Genomic DNA, 20,670 nt, shown 5'->3' with positions numbered 1-20,670 from the left:
CGGCTCTGGCAGAGGTCACAGTGTTAGTGGCAGTGTGAGTGCTGTGTGCATGTGAGTGGGTTGGTTGTGCAGTAGTGTTCGGAATATGTGTAAGGAGCATTATGTATGTCATGTAAAAATGCATTAATAATGTGTAACATATGTGTAAGGGGCACTATGTGTGTCATTATGTGTATAAGGGCATTAATAATGTGCAGCATATGTGTAACAGGGTACTACTGTATGTGTGTCATTATATGTATAGGGGCACTAATAATGTGCAGCAAATGTGTAAGGGACATTATCTGTAAAAGGGCATTAATAAAGGTTGTCATAATGCGTGTAAGGCGCATTATGTTTATCAGGACATTAATAATGTGTCTCATATGTGTAAGGGGCATTACTCTGTGGCATTATGTGTATTAGGTGCTCTACTATGTGGCGTTATGTATAGAAAGGGCACTACTGTGTCGTCTAATGTGAATAAAGAGCAATAGGGTGTGGTGTAATGTGAATAAGGAGCAATTCAGTGTGATGTAATGTGAATAAGGGGCACTACTGTGAGGAGTAACGTATATAAGGTAAAGTGGTACTACTGTGTGATGTAATGTAAATAAGGGACACTTGCATGATAAAATGTGAATAAAGTTGCACTACTGTGTGGCGTAATTGGAATTGGGGTTACTATTGTGTGGCCATGCCCCTTGCCAGCAAAAACACTCACTTTTTGGGCTGAGCACCAAATGTGCGAACTGTTCCTATTTAAAATATAGGGGGTACAAACACCAAAATAAGGACTGCTATGGGTGGGGGGTGATGGTGCTGGAAAAGAGGTGCAGGGTCAGAGGCGGAACCAGCGTTGGTGCTAGGGGGCACCAGCCAAAATCTTGCCTAGGGCATCATATTGGTTAGGGCCGGCTCTGCATAGCCAGAGCCACAGAGTATCATGAGTGAGGGTGGGAGTAACTGACAAGAGTGGAGTCTCCTGCGCTATATGAAGATTCAATGCTCCAAGAGTAAACAGTAAAGGAAAAGACATAATAATGTTATTTATGGGCATAATGATGGTTTGCGTGGTAATGAAGAGTGGCAGCATTCACAATGTGTCACATGTGGGGGCCCCAGTCAAAAGGTATTGCACGTGAAGGACATAGTGATGGCTTGTGCAGGCACAGTTAAAGCCTGTGGGCATTGTGAGCAGTAGAACATAGCTGGAGCATTGACTGGAGGACATCTAGTACACTGCATGGTATTGCTGAGCTTTTCTGAGCAGTGGATCTCTGTCTGCTAACTATCTTGATCCCTATTTTACAGGACATTAAGACCTGCACATTTACATGGTTCAGTGGTTTCTCCTAGAGACATGGGGGGTCATTCCGAGTTGATCGATAGCTGCCGTTGTTCGCAGCGCAGCAATCAGTGGAAAAACCGGTTAATCTGCACATGCACCGCAATGCGCACGCGCGACGTACAGTTACAAAGTCCTTTGTGGCTTTGCTGCACAAGCATTCACACTTCTGCAAAGCGAAAATACACTCCCTGGTGGGCGGCGACAATGCGTTTGCACGCTGCTAAAAGTAGCTAGCGAGCGATCAACTCGGAATGAACCCCATGGAACTTTGACTCATTAGCAATAGCCACAGACGTTACTAAGTGCTTATTTGATGTGCCTACAAGTATATTAGTATTATTGCTTTAAATGATAAATTAATATATTGCTTTTATATTGTTTATGTCCTCATGAGTGACCATATTTTATGACCTACTGTATGACAGAGGTTCTTAAATGCGGTCCTTAAGGCACCCCAACAGTCCAGGTTTTAGGTAAATCCATGGTTCAGCACAGATGGTTACATCTGTTAAATCAAATTGACTGAGGTGCTAATTAAGTCACTTGTGGCCAAGCATGGATATACTTAAAACCTGGACCGTTGGGGGCCTTGAGGACTGCGTTTGAGAACCTCTGACCTATAAGATTGTGGTCATTTTTTTTAAATCAAATCCTGTATTTGCCTTTGTTGCTTTAATATGCTGTGTGTGACTTTAGAGAGTCCACTAGGAACTTTTAAAAATTAGTGCCTCAATAATAAGAATTTACTTACCGATAATTCTATTTCTCGGAGTCCGTAGTGGATGCTGGGGTTCCTGAAAGGACCATGGGGAATAGCGGCTCCGCAGGAGACAGGGCACAAAAAGTAAAGCTTTAGGATCAGGTGGTGTGCACTGGCTCCTCCCCCTATGACCCTCCTCCAAGCCTCAGTTAGGATACTGTGCCCGGACGAGCGTACACAATAAGGAAGGATTTATGAATCCCGGGTAAGACTCATACCAGCCACACCAATCACACTGTACAACCTGTGATCTGAACCCAGTTAACAGTATGATAACAGCGGAGCCTCTGAAAGATGGCTCACAACAATAATAACCCGATTTTTGTAACTATGTACAAGTATTGCAGATAATCCGCACTTGGGATGGGCGCCCAGCATCCACTACGGACTCCGAGAAATAGAATTATCGGTAAGTAAATTCTTATTTTCTCTATCGTCCTAGTGGATGCTGGGGTTCCTGAAAGGACCATGGGGATTATACCAAAGCTCCCAAACGGGCGGGAGAGTGCGGATGACTCTGCAGCACCGAATGAGAGAACTCCAGATCCTCCTTAGCCAGGTTATCAAATTTGTAGGATTTTACAAACGTGTTTGCCCCTGACTAAATAGCCGCTCGGCAAAGTTGTAAAGCCGAGACCCCTCGGGCAGCCGCCCAAGATGAGCCCACCTTCCTTGTGGAATGGGCATTTACATATTTTGGCTGTGGCAGGCCTGCCACAGAATGTGCAAGCTGAATTGTATTACACATCCAACTAGCAAAGTCTGCTTAGAAGCAAGAGCACCCAGTTTGTTGGGTGCATACAGGATAACAGCAAGTCAGTTTTCCTGACTCCAGCCGTCCTGGAACCTATATTTTCAGGGCCCTGACCACATCTAGCAACTTGGAGTCCTCCAAGTCCCTAGTAGGCGCAAGACACCACAATAAGCTGGTTCAGGTGAAACACTGACACCACCTTAGGGAGAGAACTGGGGACGAGTCCGCAGCTCTGCCCTGTCCGAATGGACAAACAGATATGGGCTTTTTTGAGAAAAAAACCACCAATTTGACACTCGCCTGGTCCAGGCCAGGTCCAAGAGCATGTTCACTTTTCATGTGAGATGCTTCAAATCCACAGATTTGACTGGTTTTAAACCAATGTGTTTTGAGGAATCCCAGAACTACGTTGAGATCCCACAGTGCCACTGGAGGCACAAAAGGGGGTTGTATATGCAATACTCCCTTGACAAACTTCTGGACTTCAGGAACTGAAGCCAATTCTTTCTGGAAGAAAAATCGACAGGGCCGAAATTTGAACCTTAATGGACCCCAATTTGAGGCCCATAGACACTCCTGTTTGCAGGAAATGCAGGAATCGACGAGTTGAAATTTCTTCGTGGGGCCTTCCTGGCCTCACACCACGCAACATATTTTCGCCACATGTGGTGATAATGTTGTGCGGTCACCTCCTTTCTGGCTTTGACCAGGGTAGGAATGACCTCTTCCTGAATGCCTTTTCCCTTAGGATCCGGCGTTCCACCGCCATGCCGTCAAACGCAGCTGCGGTAAGTCTTGGAACAGACATGGTACTTGCTGAAACAAGTCCCTTCTCAGCGGCAGAGGCCATAAGTCCTCTGTGAGCATCTCTTGAAGTTCCGGGTACCAAGTCCTTCTTGGCCAATCCGGAGCCATGAGTATAGTTCTTACTCCTCTACGTCTTATAATTCTCAGTACCTTAGGTATGAAAAGCAGAGGATGGAACACATACACCGACTGGTACACCCACGGTGTTACCAGAACGTCCACAGCTATTGCCTGAGGGTCTCTTAACCTGGCGCAATACCTGTCCCGTTTTTTGTTCAGACGGGACGCCATCATGTCCACCTTTGGTAATTCCCAACGGTTTACAATCATGTGGAAAACTTCCCCATGAAGTTCTCACTCTGCCGGGTGGAGGTCGTGCCTACTGAGGAAGTCTGCTTCCCAGTTTCCATTCCCGGAATGAAACACTGCTGACAGTGCTATCACATGATTTTCCGCCCAGCGAAAAGTCCTTGCAGTTTTTGCCACTGCCCTCCTGCTTCTTGTGCCGCCCTGTCTATTTACGTGGGCGACTGCCGTGATGTTTTATCCCACTGGATCAATACCGGCTGACCTTGAAGCAGAGGTCTTGCTAAGCTTAGAGCATTATAAATTTACCCTTAGCTATATTTATGTGGAGAAAAGTCTCCAGACTTGATCACACTCCCTGGAAATTTTTTCCTTGTGTGACTGCTCCCCAGCCTCTCGGGCTGGCCTCCGTGGTCACCAACATCCAAAACTGAATGCCGAATCTGCGGCCCTCTAGAAGATGAGCACTCTGTAACCACCACAGGAGAGACACCCTTGTCCTTGGATATAGGGTTATCCGCTGATGCATCTGAAGATGCGATCCGGACCATTTGTCCAGCAGATCCCACTGAAAAGTTCTTGCATGAAATCTGCCGACTGGAATTGCTTCGAAGGAAGTCACCATTTTTTTTTTTTTTTTTTTTTTACCATGGCCCTTGTGCAATGATGCACTGATTTTAGGAGGTTCCTGACTAGCTCGGATAACTCCCTGGCTTTCTCTTCCGGGAGAAACACCTTTTTCTGGACTGTGTCCAGAATCATCCCTAAGCACAGGAGACTTGTTGTCGGGATCAGCTGCGATTTTGGAATATTTAGAATCCACCCCTGCTGTTGTAACAGTATCCGAGATAGTGCTACTCCGACCTCCAACTGTTCCCTGGACTTTGCCCTTATCAGGAGATCGTCCAAGTAAGGGATAATTAAGACGCCTTTTCTTCGAAGAAGAACCATCATTTCGGCCATTACCTTGGTAAAGACCCGGGGTGCCGTGGACAATCCAAACGGCAGCGTCTGAAACTGATAGTGACAGTTCTGTACCACGAACCTGAGGTACCCTTAGTGATAAGGGCAAATTTGGGACATGGAGGTAAGCATCCCTGATGTCTCGGGACACCATATAGTCCCCTTCTTCCCGGTTCGTTATCACTGCTCTGAGTGACTCCATCTTGATTTGAACCTTTGTAAGTGTTCAAATTTTTTTAGATTTAGAATAGGTCTCACCTAGCCTTCTGGCTTCAGTACCACAATATAGTGTGGAATAATACCCCTTTTCTTGTTGTAGGAGGGGTAATTTAATTATCACCTGCTGGGAATACAGCTCGTGAATTGTTTCCCATACTGCCTCCTTGTCGGAAGGAGACCTTGGTAAAGCAGACTTCAGGAGCCTGCGCAGGGGAAACGTCTCGACATTCCAATCTGTACCCCTGGGATACTACTTGTAGGATCCAGGGGTCCTGTACGGTCTCAGCGTCATGCTGAGAGCTTGTCAGAAGCGGTGGAACGCTTCTGTTCCTGGGAATGGGCTGCCTGCTGCAGTCTTCTTCCCTTTCCTCTATCCCTGGGCAGATATGACTCTTATAGGGACGAAAGGACTGAAGCTGAAAAGACGGTGTCTTTTTCTGCAGAGATGTGACTTAGGGTAAAAAACGGTGGATTTTCCAGCAGTTGCCGTGGCCACCAGGTCCGATGGACCGACCCCAAATAACTCCTCTTCCTTTATACGGCAATACACCTTTGTGCCGTTTGGAATCTGCATCACCTGACCACTGTCGTGTCCATAAACATCTTCTGGCAGATATGGACATCGCACTTACTCTTGATGCCAGAGTGCAAATATCCCTCTGTGCATCTCGCATATATAGAAATGCATCCTTTAAATGCTCTATAGTCAATAAAATACTGTCCCTGTCAAGGGTATCAATATTTTTAGTCAGGGAATCCGACCAAGCCACCCCAGCTCTGCACATCCAGGCTGAGGCGATCGCTGGTCGCAGTATAACACCAGTATGTGTGTATATACTTTTTATGATATTTTCCAGCCTCCTGTCAGCTGGCTCCTTGAGGACGGCCCTATCTATAGACGGTACCGCCACTTGTTCTGATAAGCGTGTGAGCGCCTTATCCACCCTAAGGGGTGTTTCCCAACGCGCCCTAACTTCTGGCGGGAAAGGGTATACCGCCCATATTTTCTATCGGGGGGAACCCACGCATCATCACACACTTCATTTAATTTATCTGATTCAGGAAAAACTACGGTAGTTTTTTCACATCCCACATAATACCCTCTTTTGTGGTACTTGTAGTATCAGAAATATGTAACACCTCCTTCATTGCCCTTAACGTGTGGCCCTAATAAGGAATACGTTTGTTTATTCACCGTCGACACTGGATTCAGTGTCCCTGTCTGTGTCTGTGTCGACCGACTAAAGTAAACGGGCGTTTTAAAACCCCTGACGGTGTTTTTGAGACGTCTGGACCGGTACTAATTGTTTGTCGGCCGTCTCATGTCGTCAACCGACCTTGCCGCGTGTTGACATTATCACGTAATTCCCTAAATAAGCCATCCATTCCGGTGTCGACTCCCTAGAGAGTGACATCACCATTACAGGCAATTGCTCCGCCTCCTCACCAACATCGTCCTCATACATGTCGACACACACGTACCGACACACAGCACACACACAGGGAATGCTCTGATAGAGGACAGGACCTACTAGCCCTTTGGAGAGACAGAGGGAGAGTTTGCCAGCACACACCAAAAACGCTATAATTATATAGGGACAACCTTATATAAGTGTTTTCCCTTATAGCATCTTTTTTATATATTTCTAACGCCAAATTAGTGCCCCCCCTCTCTGTTTTAACCCTGTTTCTGTAGTGCAGTGCAGGGGAGAGCCTGGGAGCCTTCCCTCCAGCCTTTCTGTGAGGGAAAATGGCGCTGTGTGCTGAGGAGATAGGCCCCGCCCCTTTTTCGGCAGCCTCGTCTCCCGCTCTTAACGGATTCTGGCAGGGGTTAAATATCTCCATATAGCCCCCGGAGGCTATATGTGAGGTATTTTTAGCCAAAAATAGGTTTTCATTGCCTCCCAGGGCGCCCCCCTTCCAGCGCCCTGCACCCTCAGTGACTGCCGTGTGAAGTGTGCTGAGAGGAAATGGCGCACAGCTGCAGTGCTGTGCGCTACCTTAAGAAGACTGAGGAGTCTTCATGCCGCCGATTCTGGACCTTCTTCTTGTTTCAGCATCTGCAAGGGGGCCGGCGGCGAGGCTCCGGTGACCATCCAGGCTGTACCTGTGATCGTCCCTCTGGAGCTAATGTCCAGTAGCCAAAGAAGCCAATCCATCCTGCACGCAGGTGAGTTCACTTCTTCTCCCCTAAGTCCCTCGTTGCAGTGATCCTGTTGCCAGCAGGACTCACTGTAAAATAAAAAACCTAAGCTAAACTTTTCTAAGCAGCTCTTTAGGAGAGCCACCTAGATTGCACCCTTCTCGGCCGGGCACAAAAATCTAACTGAGGCTTGGAGGAGGGTCATAGGGGGAGGAGCCAGTGCACACCACCTGATCCTAAAGCTTTACTTTTTGTGCCCTGTCTCCTGCGGAGCCGCTATTCCCCATGGTCCTTTCAGGAACCCCAGCATCCACTAGGACGATAGAGAAAATAAACATTTATAACAACTCCTACAAATATTGAACAGCTTGTATCAGTCCAGTTAGTCGCATGTGAATTGAAGTAACACACATCTCACAACGTGGGGGTTATAAATTTATTTTCTTGAACATAACACATGATTAGTTAAAAAATCCATTTTAATGGTTTCAAATCCACATTTAATTAAAAAAAAAAAAAAGTAAAAAAAACCCAAAAAGTTGTTAACCCCCCCAACTGAAGTACAATCTGTATCTGTTCTACATTTACAGATAACTTGTCACTCTCAAGGCACAATGTAAAAGTAACAAACATTGGGATGCAACAACTTTAACTGCGTGCATATTGCACTGACCAACACTGTCATTTTGTATCGTCCTGTTCTAGTACTGAGATAAAAAAAGATGAATTCTCTAGAATATATATTTATTGTACAAACAATGTATTTTCCGATTACCCTTGCAGTACCTTCCGGGTGATAAAAAAAAAAATAATATTCCCATGCCACACTCTATTATTTAAAACTATAACCAAAGCACAAGTCAAACAGAGTATTTTAACAAAGCTATACTATATAAAGGAAAAACACAATTTATTTTTATAAAAAGTATATAAAAATTTCAATACCCATCTGTGTTTAATTAAAATGTAGGTCTCCTAAAAGAGATCCATGTGGCAAAACATTTGTACTAGTATTAACACCACAAAATTTGTATAAGGAAGGAAGTGGTTCACCAAGTGTAGTGTACAAAGCCCCAAATTCACCGTCTAATAGTGATTTGCTGCATTGCTTATGCCCATAAATGTAATTTGGTGCAGCAAAGTATATATACATATATCTCAAAAAATAAAACATAAAACATTCCCATTGTGTGCAAATAGTTGTGTGGCATGTTAATCATGAAAGCAATCAGTGTTCTAGTACGCTTATTCACCAAACCATGCTGACTGATTAAGAGCACTTGTTAGGTGGAATGTCTCACTTCTGGCGTAGCACCCCCTTGCTGTGCTTTAAGGCTTCAGATGTAAAGAGGATTTGCAAACGCTCTTCTTTACAGTCAAAGCACATTTACAGTACAAGTTATATATAGTTGTCTGAAAATGTCTGAAAATGTAATCCTTTAACTTCCTAATAGAAAGACAATAGTACATTATCAAAAATGAGGCACATGCAATGCCCTTTCTGGTTTAAGACAGTGGCTGGTTTGGCACAGTGTAACTTAAACACTAAAGGCTTCCTTGAGTTTTCACAGTATAAAATTGATTAGAATGGATTCAGCTGATGCATTTTAGATGTAAATCAAAGATCTTCACCTTTGGTTATTGATTTGAAAAAAGTTTATCGCCAAAATCCACTGCTTACATGAACTCGCTTAGATGTTTGTATTGCCGATGTGAATGAGGCCATAGGAATTGCTCAAATCTAGAGCACAGATCTTCACTATTACAGAAAAATATCGAGCTCATAGTTAGGAGATGGATTGTAACTTCTGATATAAATAAATGCATTACTTTGCATCATTCACCTCCTACTCCATAAATCAGCTTTGACATTATGGGGATGAGGGCAAAGGAAAACCTACAGTCCACAATGATCCTATTTATCTGTTACAGTGAACCTGTTTCAATGTAAGCGTTCGGAAAATATTAAATAAGAATAATAAAAAGAAAATCTACCAGTAATAAGATTCTTGTGAAATGGTTCCTAGTTTCCAGGATACATCTGCATAGTTCAAATACTTTACAATACATACATATGATAACATTGTAGTTACTGTACTATAAATGCATCTGGCTATGATTGATTAGGGATAATAAACGGTGTTTACATGGCAAGAAAAAAAAAAAAAACATGAAAATTTCCACAGGAGACAAAATTAGGAGCATGTAAAGTGCAGAAACGTCTTGATTACTATTATTGAGTACTAGAAATTCCTTCACAATAAAACCATTAAGTCATGCCCTCGAATATCTGAGAGATTAATTCTTCATTCCGCAAAGGTAAAATTTCAGTGCATACAATGTTATACATAAAATACTAAAACATAAAATCAATAAACTTTTTTTTTTTCGCTATTGCAATTCGGTCCAGTCTACATAGTCGTACAAAACATATCCCACATTTGGTGTTCTGAATGACTACACAAGTGTTTTAGGGAAAACGTGTACTTGTGCTAACACATTACTTTGGTCCGTGGTACCTTGACGTTAAAGTGCGGATGGTAAAATAAGAATTTGCAGCGATGTCTGTCCATGGGTCAGCATTGACCTTCTCTGCACTTATGGTCAAAGTGATCTAGCCAACTGCTACCATCGGCCGCTGACACTGGCAATGTCCGAGTGATACTGGCGAGGCAGTCTACCGCTGGCTCCTCCCTCCAAGAATGAAGATCGTATACTGCTTGGCTCAAACAGCTTTCTTCGGTTTTTATTCAGCTCTGATGTAAAGGATATAACAATATAGTTTAAATATTTTTTTTTTGTTAACCAACTCTGGCTCATGCAGCCTTAATAAATGGACAGTAGTTGCTTACTATAGACTTATAATAATATATTATAGACTTATCACACTATGGTAATCATTATGTTCTCCACTAATTAATGTTCACATGTTAAATTATGTAGGAGGTTATTTAACTTTGTCTGTGGGAGATATAAACTGTGGAAAAACACTAAAACACCTACAAGTCTGTCTCCAAACTGGCAGTCACTTAATACTGGTTTGGTAATTCCGGTTATAAATTGTCCCATTGGAAACATTAATGATCTTATTATATCTTAAAGAAAAATGCAGTTGAAACCTCCTTCCTTCCTTTTTTTTTGGAAAACTTTATTAAATCACCACCTCACATACATCAATTATATTTATTTGAAATAGAATAGTACATTTATAAGAACAAATTCCCATTCACGATAGTCCACAGCAGTACAAATAAAAGCAAATCTCACCATTCACCATGTACATGTAAGAAACAAACACACATTGAGAAATCAGCTTTAGCCCACAAGGTCCAACCAATTGTCATGAGATTCCCTCTAAGAGGAACAGGAGGAGTCCAGAGTCCGAAGGGGCCGTAGTATCCATCCTTACTTTTAAATACTTCCCAATATGTCCCCATAACCAAGTTTCCCAGCCTCAGTCCTTGAGGGACACAAACAGTACAAGGTTTTAGGGATATCCATGCTTGAGCACAGATGGTTAAATCAATATAACTGAGGTACTGATTAAAGGGGGAGAAGTACTAAGCACTGAAAAGAGTGGAGAAGTGAGCTAGTGGAGAAGTTGCCCAAGGCAACTAATCAGCATTGAAATAACATTTAGAATTTGCATGCTATAAAAGAATACAGAGCAGCTGATAGGTTGCCATGGGCAACTTCCCACTGGCTCACTTCTCTACTTTTTTTTTACTGATTAGTACATCTCCCCCTAAGTCACATGTGCTCAAGTATGGCTAGCCTTAAAACCTGGACTGTTGGTATGCCTTAAGGACCGTGATTTGGAACCCCTGCCTTAACGGATCTAATGACTGCAGACAGCACCACAGTGTTAGCCTGAAGGCTCCTTTTCCAGTGCAGTGCCTAACTGGTGCAATTTATTCCCTAAAAACGCTCCAAATATCACATACAGATGCAGCCATGCTCATCTATCCTTCATGTGGCGTGTAATGCAAAAAACTAGTCGCATTATGTTTGCCTGCGCCTTGTCACAGCGTGGTGTATTCAATCACAGTGTGCAACACTGGTGTTCGTCCACCACGCATCGCTATTGAAAACCACCACTGCGCATGTGTGATATCTCCATTGTAAAGTGAAATGATGCTTGTAGTTTAAGAACTACCTTTTGTTAGATCTCTATATTAACTAGAAATGTGAACACAGAAAAAGACTGGTACATAGTCTCCAATACACACAAAGAAATGCACAGTTCAGAGTTCTACACAGCTATCTAAAAGAAAAAAATCATTACAATCAGCGATAGAGTTGGGACACACAGCACTATATATAAAAAAGAAAATACTATAAGCGACATCATTATGTCATTGCAGGTGTCCGTACACCCAGTCCGTGAAATCACAAGTCTCACAGGGGGTGATATTAGTGGTGGGCGAGGCTGCCTATTAAAGCAATGGGGTGGCCTGGGAATAAGTATAGTAAACTCAGTCTCAAAGATAAGACTCTCGTAATTTGAAAAGCCACACTTGTATTGTATATCTGTGTAATAAGTAGCATCCACGGGTTTTTCGAATTTTGACTGTATAGCTGTGTGCATATCGGAGTCTGTATACAAAGCATGACAGAACTTGTTTTGGGAAAATCAGAAGAAAACTGTGAATGCTACTATGTATGCAGATATAATGCTACTTTTTACACGAATATACAAGTATGGCTTTTCAAATTACGAGAGCATCTTTATAACACTGAGTTTACTGAACTTCTTCCCGGGCCTCCCCATTGCTTTAATAGGCAGCCTCCCCCACCAGTAACGCCACCCCCTTTTAGAGTTGTGATTTCAGGGACTGGGTATACTGCTTAGTAAATGACAATCACAACACAGATCGAGAGATGCCTGGTGTGAGTGAGCTGTCAGTTGCCGGGCAGCTCTGCTATCTCCAGGCATTTTTTTTGCTGTAAATGCATCTTTTACATATTGCTATGTGCATAGCATGCACAAGCAGTCTCTGCTGATTAAAATTATATGTGGCATGCCTTTATTCAGTGTGAGACTGCGGATGTATCTGCAAACGGATTCAGGCATCTCTCGATCTCTTGGTGAATGCAGAATGCTAATATGCCATACAAATGAACGTGCCTTCTGGGTTTACTTCACCCAACCAAAGCCTGCATGAGCCATTCATTTACATACAGTAGTCTACCGGCTGTGTTGTATTTGTCATTTACTAAGCAGTACACCTAGTCCGTGAAAGCACAAGTCTCACAGGGTGTGGGATTAGTGGTGGGCGAGGCTGCCTATAAAAGCAATGGGGTGGGGGGCGTGGCCTAGCTGGCAATGGGAGAGGAGGCATTTTCTATGGGCTCCTGCTAACTGGCCGATATAAACCCTAAATATATCCCTTTTGGTGCCCTGGTGTCCCCTGCACTTACCCCACTGCCTCTGTTCATATCAACCCGGCCAGGGGAAACGTGCTGCGGAGTCGGAGGGTGGCCTTGGCTGCCCTTGCGGATTGCGGCCTTCCCCTTCCCGTGAAGCCGGGGCCTCGATTTCGGCACGTCGCGGGCCTGGGCTCCGGAGCCGTCCGCGGGACTTGGGACGCTCATCTCCCCCCTTCCGGACCGTTGGTAACGGCCTACGGTGGCCATATCCCCTCTGTGGATCCTCCGGCGGAGCCGTCCGGCAGCTGAAACGGGCCTGCGGCCCCCCTGCTATCTCCGGCCGCCGCGGCCTACCACGCGTCCTAAAGCCGGGGCATAGAGTTCGGGGACGACCCGGCCGTGAGCTCCGGGAGCGGAGAGCGGCCGCGACGGGCTCCCAGAGACCTCGGATCTTCACTATATGTGTGGCTGGACGCCCCACAACACCCTCAGGGAGCCTCTGTGCCACAGGCAGCCCCACAAGGGGTGAAAGTGAGGAGGGAAGCTGCTCTATAAATGCTGCGGCGGCCATCTTGGAATCCTGGAGCTTTAACTGGAAAAGGCTGTGCACACCTGCCATCCTAGAAGTCTCTGCAGCACAGCCAAAAAGAAAAAAAAAAGAAAAAGAAAAAGGGCCTGCAGCATCCAGCCAACCTGCAATATTGTGAGTACCCGCTGTCTCCACAGCACCTATTTCTTATCTGCACCCCTGCTCCATAGAAACCCACGACAGGAACCCAGAGTCGCCATTTTACTTTCTGGCACCCAGCCAGAGTAAAGAAAAGCCGCACTATACCACACACTCCTCACCTCTGTAAGAGTCCAGATTCTGTTTACACCACCGCCGGCTCCGGCGACGGCTATGGAAGTGCTTTAATACCAACCATGAGTGACCGGGCCACTGAATAGGGGGTTGGACTGCGACCTGCCCCGACAGCGGAGCTGGCGCCTGGAAAAGACGCGGTCTCAGCGTTATGACACTCGGATCCATACATCCCAGACCTATCCTTAAGACGACTCGCAAGATGATTTAACGCAAAATAATAATATACTACATGTGCCAGAGCTAAATGGTTGGACTCCATATATAACACTCTGGCACCCTACCCCCAGCCCCGCGGTTGGAGGACCAGACCTGACCAGATTACTTGCTCATTAAACGGACTCTGACCTGTGTCCTCCTATCAATAATTTTTCTTCCCTTTTTCCTTTTTTACCACCACTCCTATCCTCCCTTTTTTTGATATATACCACTATGTCCAAAAACAAAAAAGCAACGCAAGCTCCGACTAACTTCTTTGGCTCAAAGACTAAAGGCCCACAGAACCCCACCATGGCCGCAAGCTCCCCCCCCTCCCCGTGTTTCTCAGAAGCGGGTATCGATCCCCAGATACAGGCGGTCATGTCGAGCCTACTGGAGGGAGTGCAGTCCGCGTTCAAACAGGAACTCTCGAACGCTATAGCTGAATTTAAATCGGATCTTACAGATCTCGGTAACCGGACGGACGCATTGGAATCAAAGACAGACGATCTCTGCCGCTCCCAACACCGCATTGACAGTGAACTCGCTAGATTGCACGAGGAAATGGAGACCCTCAAGGAGCGACAAGAGGACCAAGAAAATCGCTCGCGTAGAAATAATCTTCGCATACGCGGCGTTCCAGAATCGGTCCTCGGCCCATCGCTACCAACATTCTTGAGAGAATTCTTCACACACTTGGTACCGGACCTTACGGTCGAAGAATGTCTCTGCGACAGGGCACATAGAGCACTCCGGGCAAAACCGTCTCCCGCCCAACCACCCAGGGATGTTATTGTCCGTTTCCATTACTTCCGCTCGAAGGAAAAAATTTTGTCCTCAGTTCGAGATTCATCGGAGATCCTGTTCAAAGGCACGCAGTTGCAGATTTTTCAGGACCTGGCACCCTCCACCATCCAAAAACGGCGAGACCTCCAACCGGTCACCCGGATCCTACGACAACACCAGATCAGATATAGATGGGGATTCCCCTTCCATTTACACGTTTCGGTTAATAACTCTGTCCACTCGGTCAAGACCCTAACCCAAGGACAGGATTTGCTGGCAAAGCTAGATCTCCTCCCAACATCAGCTGAAGATGACATGGCGGCCTCAGCATCTAAACCGCCACGCCCTCAGCCCCCTCTTCCTGACTGGACACGGGTGACCCGACAGCGCAATGTGGACAAGGATCCTCCCTGAACTGGGGAAACCCCCCCGACGTGTATAGTGCACGAACTGACGATGCAACGCCTCCACGACTCGAAACGAGTGGGTGCAGTGGAGAACTCGACCTCAGCTCAAATACCAGTATCGTAACTATCCTCGGTTAATGCTGTTATAATTAAGTTATGATTGTTTGCACCCCTGTGGTATTCCCCCCCCCCTCTCCTTCACCCCCCCTCCCCCCCCTCTTTTTCTCTCTTTCTTCCCCCTTCCCTCTTGCCCAATCCCCCCCCCTCCCCTCCCCCTCCCTATTTTTGTTTTTATGTTTGCATTTTTGTTGCTAGGACACAGTTCTCAGAGTCCTATATTATATTATGTCTGCCATAAATGTAAAATGGTTATAGCCACCCTCAGCCCTTGTGGCCCGGGAGACTCATTTCCTCCCACATGGTAGCTCAGTTACCCCCCCATAATCCCTTACTGTTGTTAATAATGTTACTTATTCGATGCTTTTCCCGTGCGGCCCCTGAATGGGACCCACAAACACAGGGATGTTTCCCCATTTGGGGTACTTCTTCTTCTTCTCTATGTTCTTCTTTCTCTCTCTTTTCTTGTGGCCTCTGCTCGACCTTCCCGCTCCTTCTCTCGCTTGGCCTGGAGGGGTGGCCTTCGCCTGGCATAAATTGTACCTTGCTGGACTATACCCGGCAAAACGCCATACTCCCCCACGTAAATAAACATGTCTCTTAAAATATTTTCGGTCAATGTAAATGGCCTGAACTCCCCTAGGAAGCGTACCGTGTTCCTGAGTGCTTGCAGACGTGAGAAAGTTGACGTAGCATTCCTACAGGAAACACACCTCACCGGTCCCCACACCCGGCTTCTGGGCAAATGGTTCTCCCAGTCCTATTTTGCCTCAGCAGACTGTAAAAAACGGGGTGTAGCCATCTTAGTTCATCGTAATATCCCGTTTATCCATTCCAGGACAGTGATAGACCCAGATGGACGGTTCCTTATGGTAATGGGTACCCTCCGTTCTAAGGCTCTCACGTTGGTCTCCGTCTACGCCCCCAATCAAGACCAATCTTTGTTTTTTGACTCTCTCTCTAAACGCCTATCACGAGAAGCACAGGGAAGCATTATCATGGGTGGCGACTTTAATACCATAATTGACCCCTTGCTAGATAGATCCAGTCCTCCGCCCCACGCTTCTATAACGACTCTCCCCCGGGCTTCCCGCACACTCACCGCCACCATGAAACTCCACGGCCTCTGTGACACTTGGCGTTCCCAAAACCCCCACATCAAAGATTTTACGCACTTCTCTGCTCCACATCAACACTACTCCAGGATTGACATGATCCACATATCCTCTGCCCTAGTGCCATTGATCTCGGATACGGGCATCACACCACTGACTTGGACGGACCACGCTGGGGTCTACCTCCTCATAGATATACACCGAGCGCCTCATAGGAAATACAAATGGCGCCTTAACGACTCGCTTCTACAACACCCTTCTGCACTAGAGGAAACTAGACTAGCGATTGCACACTATTTCACCGAAAATATGTCCCCTGACATCCCACTTAATATCCTTTGGGAAGCTCACAAAGCCACGATCCGCGGCACCTTGTTAGCAAAATCGTCGGCAATTAGGAAAAAAGCTGCACAGGAGATAGCCTCCCTCGAATCAGAAATAGCCACCTTACTATCCAAACATAAAGTATCCCCCGATCCCTCTTTACTCACTCAGATAGACTCCCTCCGGGGACAGCTAAACACCCTCCTATCCAACCGTGCGGCACTAATACTTCGGAAACTGCAACAACGCTTCTACGACAAAATGGATAAAATAGATACCCTACTAGCCAACAAACTCCGTCGTAAGCAGGCGCTGGGCGCAATAGATAAATTGTACTCGTCACAAAGGGGAACCTATACATATGACCCTGAACTGATGGCTGAAGATTTTCGCTTGTTTTATAGCTCCCTTTATAACCTGCCTGACCCGCCCCTGCTGTCTCCTGACGGATCTGGGGGAGTGCGCTCATACTTATCTGATACCCCCCTCCCAACCCTATCTGACAATCAATTGGAAGCCCTTAACAGTCGAATCTCGGAGGAGGAGACAATAGCCGCCATACGATCTATGCGCTCGTCGGCTGCTCCAGGGCCGGACGGTTTCACAGCCCAATATTATAAACTCTTCGCGAAGGAACTGGCACCACACCTAGCCTCCTTATTTAACGGTATCCTCGAGGGAGCCTCCTTCCTGCCGGAGACAACCCGGGCCAACATAGTGGTAATCCCAAAGCCTGACAAAGACCCGACTAGTTGCTTAAACTACAGACCAATCTCATTACTGAATGTTGACTTGAAGATATACGCGAAAATACTAGCTAACCGTCTGGGTCCCTTGATGCCCGGCCTGGTCCACCCGGACCAGGTCGGCTTCATCCCTGGACGCCAGGCGTCTGACAACACCAGAAGGGCAATAGATCTAATATACTCAATCCAAAAACGGAAACTTCCCTCTCTCATTTTGGCTCTCGACGCGGAGGCGGCCTTTGACCGCATATCGTGGTCTTTTGCCTTTGCAGTCCTTGACAAAATGGGATTCTCCGGAAACTTTCTGGAGGGAATCAAAGCACTCTACCGCTCCCCGTCAGCCCAGGTCATGGTTAACGGTGTCTCCTCCTCCAGTTTCGGAATCACCAATGGTACCAGGCAGGGATGCCCCCTTTCCCCCTTAATTTTTGCACTAGTCATGGAGCCCCTAGCAGCAAGGATCCGTAATAACAGTGCAATCCATGGAATACCCACAGGCCTTTCCGAACACAAGATAGCGCTATATGCCGACGACGTCCTGATCTCTCTCACTGACCCAGCCCAATCTCTCCCTGCTCTTCTATCCGAGATCAATTCATACTCACAGCTCTCTGGCTATAAAATAAATGTGAACAAAACAGAGGCCCTCAACTTTTATATCCCGGCAGCTCTTAAACAGGACCTTCAAACTACCCTCCCCTGTAACTGGCATACCAAGAAAATTAAATACCTTGGTGTGTACTTGACTCACCATCACCACCAACTTTTCCAAGCAAATTATCCCCGTTTATTACAGATAATTAAGGAGGACTTGGTGGATTGGTCCAGTTATTTTATATCGTGGATAGGCAGAATCAACTCCGTTAAGATGAGCGTGCTCCCCCGACTCCTGTACTTATTTCAGACCCTCCCGATTTACGTCCCTACCTACGTCTTCAAGACCCTACAACGCCAATCCTCCCTTTTTATTTGGAACCACAAACGCCCACGAGTCAGACTTAAACTGCTCCAACGCCCCTCCAGAGGCGGCGGCCTGGGTATCCCGGACTTTAAGAAATACTTTTACGCCGCGCAACTCGCTCAATGTGCACAATGGTGCAGCGAGGGCGGGACAAGGAAGGTCTGGGTGGGGATTGAGGCGGAGGAGACGGGCCTAGCCACGCTATCTTCTCTATTGTGGCTCCACCGGAACCGGCGTCCCCGTGCGGCCCTATCGCACCCTGTAGTAAGTCGCTCCCTAGCGACTTGGGACCTGACAAACAGACGGTTCAGCTTGGCCCCATACCCGTCCCCGCTAATCCCGTTGTTTCACAACCCAGCCTTTCCGCCAGGTATGAGTGGAGCCACGCATACTTCTTGGCGCTCGAGTGGTATACTATATGTTAATGATATCACCTCCACAGCTACTTTCCCACAATTCACAGATATCCGTGAAAGAACAGTAATCCCCTCATCGGACTTCTTTCGCTATCTGCAAATTAGACATTTCCACTCCACCACCACCACTACTCTTCTCCACAGACATCTATCCCCCTTCGAATACATTAGCTGGAAACGCACCAACACTAAAGGCCTCATATCAGATATCTACGCCCTCCTGGACGACCTCCCCACAACATCCCGGGCCCCTCACGAATCAGCATGGGAAAAGGAACTGGGACTTGCTATAGACAATGAAGACTGGGTAGATATATGGGACAATGCCGCTTCCAGCTCCATATGTGTGAGAATTAAAGAAAATATCTATAAATTACTCTACCGATGGTACTATGTCCCGTCCCGTCTGCATACTATGTTCCCCGGCACCCCAGATGGATGCTGGAGGGGCTGTACGGACAGTGGTTCATTCTTACACATATGGTGGGCTTGCCCCAAAATCTATAAAATATGGGGTGAACTCATCACTTTGCTTTCACGCCTATTTGACACCTCCATCTCCCCTGATCCCCAATACTTCTTGCTCCCCATGACCCTTCCCACCCTCAATAGACACCAAAACAAACTATTCCGACACATAGTTTCGGCAATGACTTGCCAAATTGCCACAGACTGGAAGAACCCGACCCCCTCACCAATGCCGGTGATAATTTCCCGGATATGGTATGTCCACAAAATGGAATACATGACCGCAGTCATTCGTAACACTTCAAAGCGATTTGACAAAGTATGGTCCCCGTGGCTAATCCTGCAACAGGCTCCGTCTCCATTTATAACCTGACACGACATGCCAAGGCCCTATTCACCTCCTGCCCCTGAAGGCTACCCCTCCACCCCATCACCCTTTCTCTACTCCCCCACCTCTTCTCTTCAACCGGAGGTGCCCAGCCTCCTATGCTTTCCTGTTCCCTCCTGCTCGCTATCTGAGCACTTTCCTCCTCTCATCTCTTCTGCTGACTCTCTATGACGGAAGGCCACTCCGTTGCCGAGAGTTCCCCATCTCTTATGCTCTGACTTGAATCTCTAAACATGGGAAAACACAAAAACAAAAATCGGATCTACTCTGTTGTTGTAACAATTCACCCTAATTATGTCTGTTCTTTAAGCACCCAAGATGTTCGGGTGTTCTGTTATGTTATCATTGTACTTATCTTATGATCCATCCAATAAAATGTGTTTAAAAAAAAAAAAAAAAAAGCAATGGGGTGGCCCGGGAAGAAGTACAGTAAACTCAGTCTCAAAGATAACACTATCTTAATTTGAAAAACCACACTATTGTAGATCTGTGTAAAAAGTAGCATCCACTTTTTTTCTAGTTCTCCCAAAACAAGTTCTTTCGTACTTTGTATACAGACTCAGACACGTACATAGATAAATCCTAAATTAGAAAAAGCCTGTATATGCTGCTTTTTACAAAGATATACAAGTTAGGTTTTCAAATTACAAGAGTGTTATCTTAATGGGACTGAGTTTACTGTACTTCTTCCCGGGCCTCCCCACTGCTTTAACAGGCAGTCTCCCCCACCCTTAATCCTACCCCACTTATGATTTAATGGACTGAGTGTACTGCTGAGTAAAACACAACACAGTCGGTACACTACTGTATGTAAAATGAATGACTCATGCTGCCCTTTACCAAGCAGTACACCCAGTCCATGAAATCACAAAAGTCTCATGGGGGTGGGATTGGGGGAGGCTGCAATTAAAGCAATGGGGAAGCCCAGGAAGAAGTACAGACTTGATCTATCTGTGAAAAAAGTAGCATCTACAGTTTTTTCTTCTTCTTAATTTTGGCTGTATATCTGTGTGCAGGTGAGTCTGTATATGAAGCACAAAAGAGCTTGTTTTGGGAAAACCAGCTCTGTTAAAAAAACAAAAACAAACCGTGAATGCTACTTTTTACACAGATATACAAGCGTGTCCTTTGCGGGAAGCGAACCCTAGCTCACGGGCATGGTAACCATCGGTGATACCACTATGCCAAGTGAGCCATGGAGACAGGCGATTGACACCTGCATTGACATAG

General features: G+C 46.0%; 1 protein-coding gene across 2 annotated transcripts in view; it reads right to left on the bottom strand.

Annotated features, from left to right (window-relative positions):
• Positions 1–7,711: 7,711 nt before the first annotated feature.
• The window catches only part of BICC1 (BicC family RNA binding protein 1), a 420,840-nt gene continuing 407,881 nt past the window's right edge, over positions 7,712–20,670 (bottom strand). For both annotated transcript variants that reach the window (XM_063961749.1, XM_063961748.1), the window contains exon 21: positions 7,712–10,038. In XM_063961749.1, coding sequence (XP_063817819.1) covers positions 9,908–10,038 — 131 coding nt within the window. In that variant the 3' untranslated portion in view covers positions 7,712–9,907. The remainder of the gene's footprint in view (positions 10,039–20,670) is intronic.

The sequence above is a fragment of the Pseudophryne corroboree genome, chromosome 3, assembly GCF_028390025.1.
Source record: "Pseudophryne corroboree isolate aPseCor3 chromosome 3, aPseCor3.hap2, whole genome shotgun sequence".
Classification (NCBI taxonomy): domain Eukaryota; kingdom Metazoa; phylum Chordata; class Amphibia; order Anura; family Myobatrachidae; genus Pseudophryne; species Pseudophryne corroboree.
Note: the sequence above shows the minus strand (reverse complement) of the source record. Positions and strands in the feature narration are given on the sequence as shown.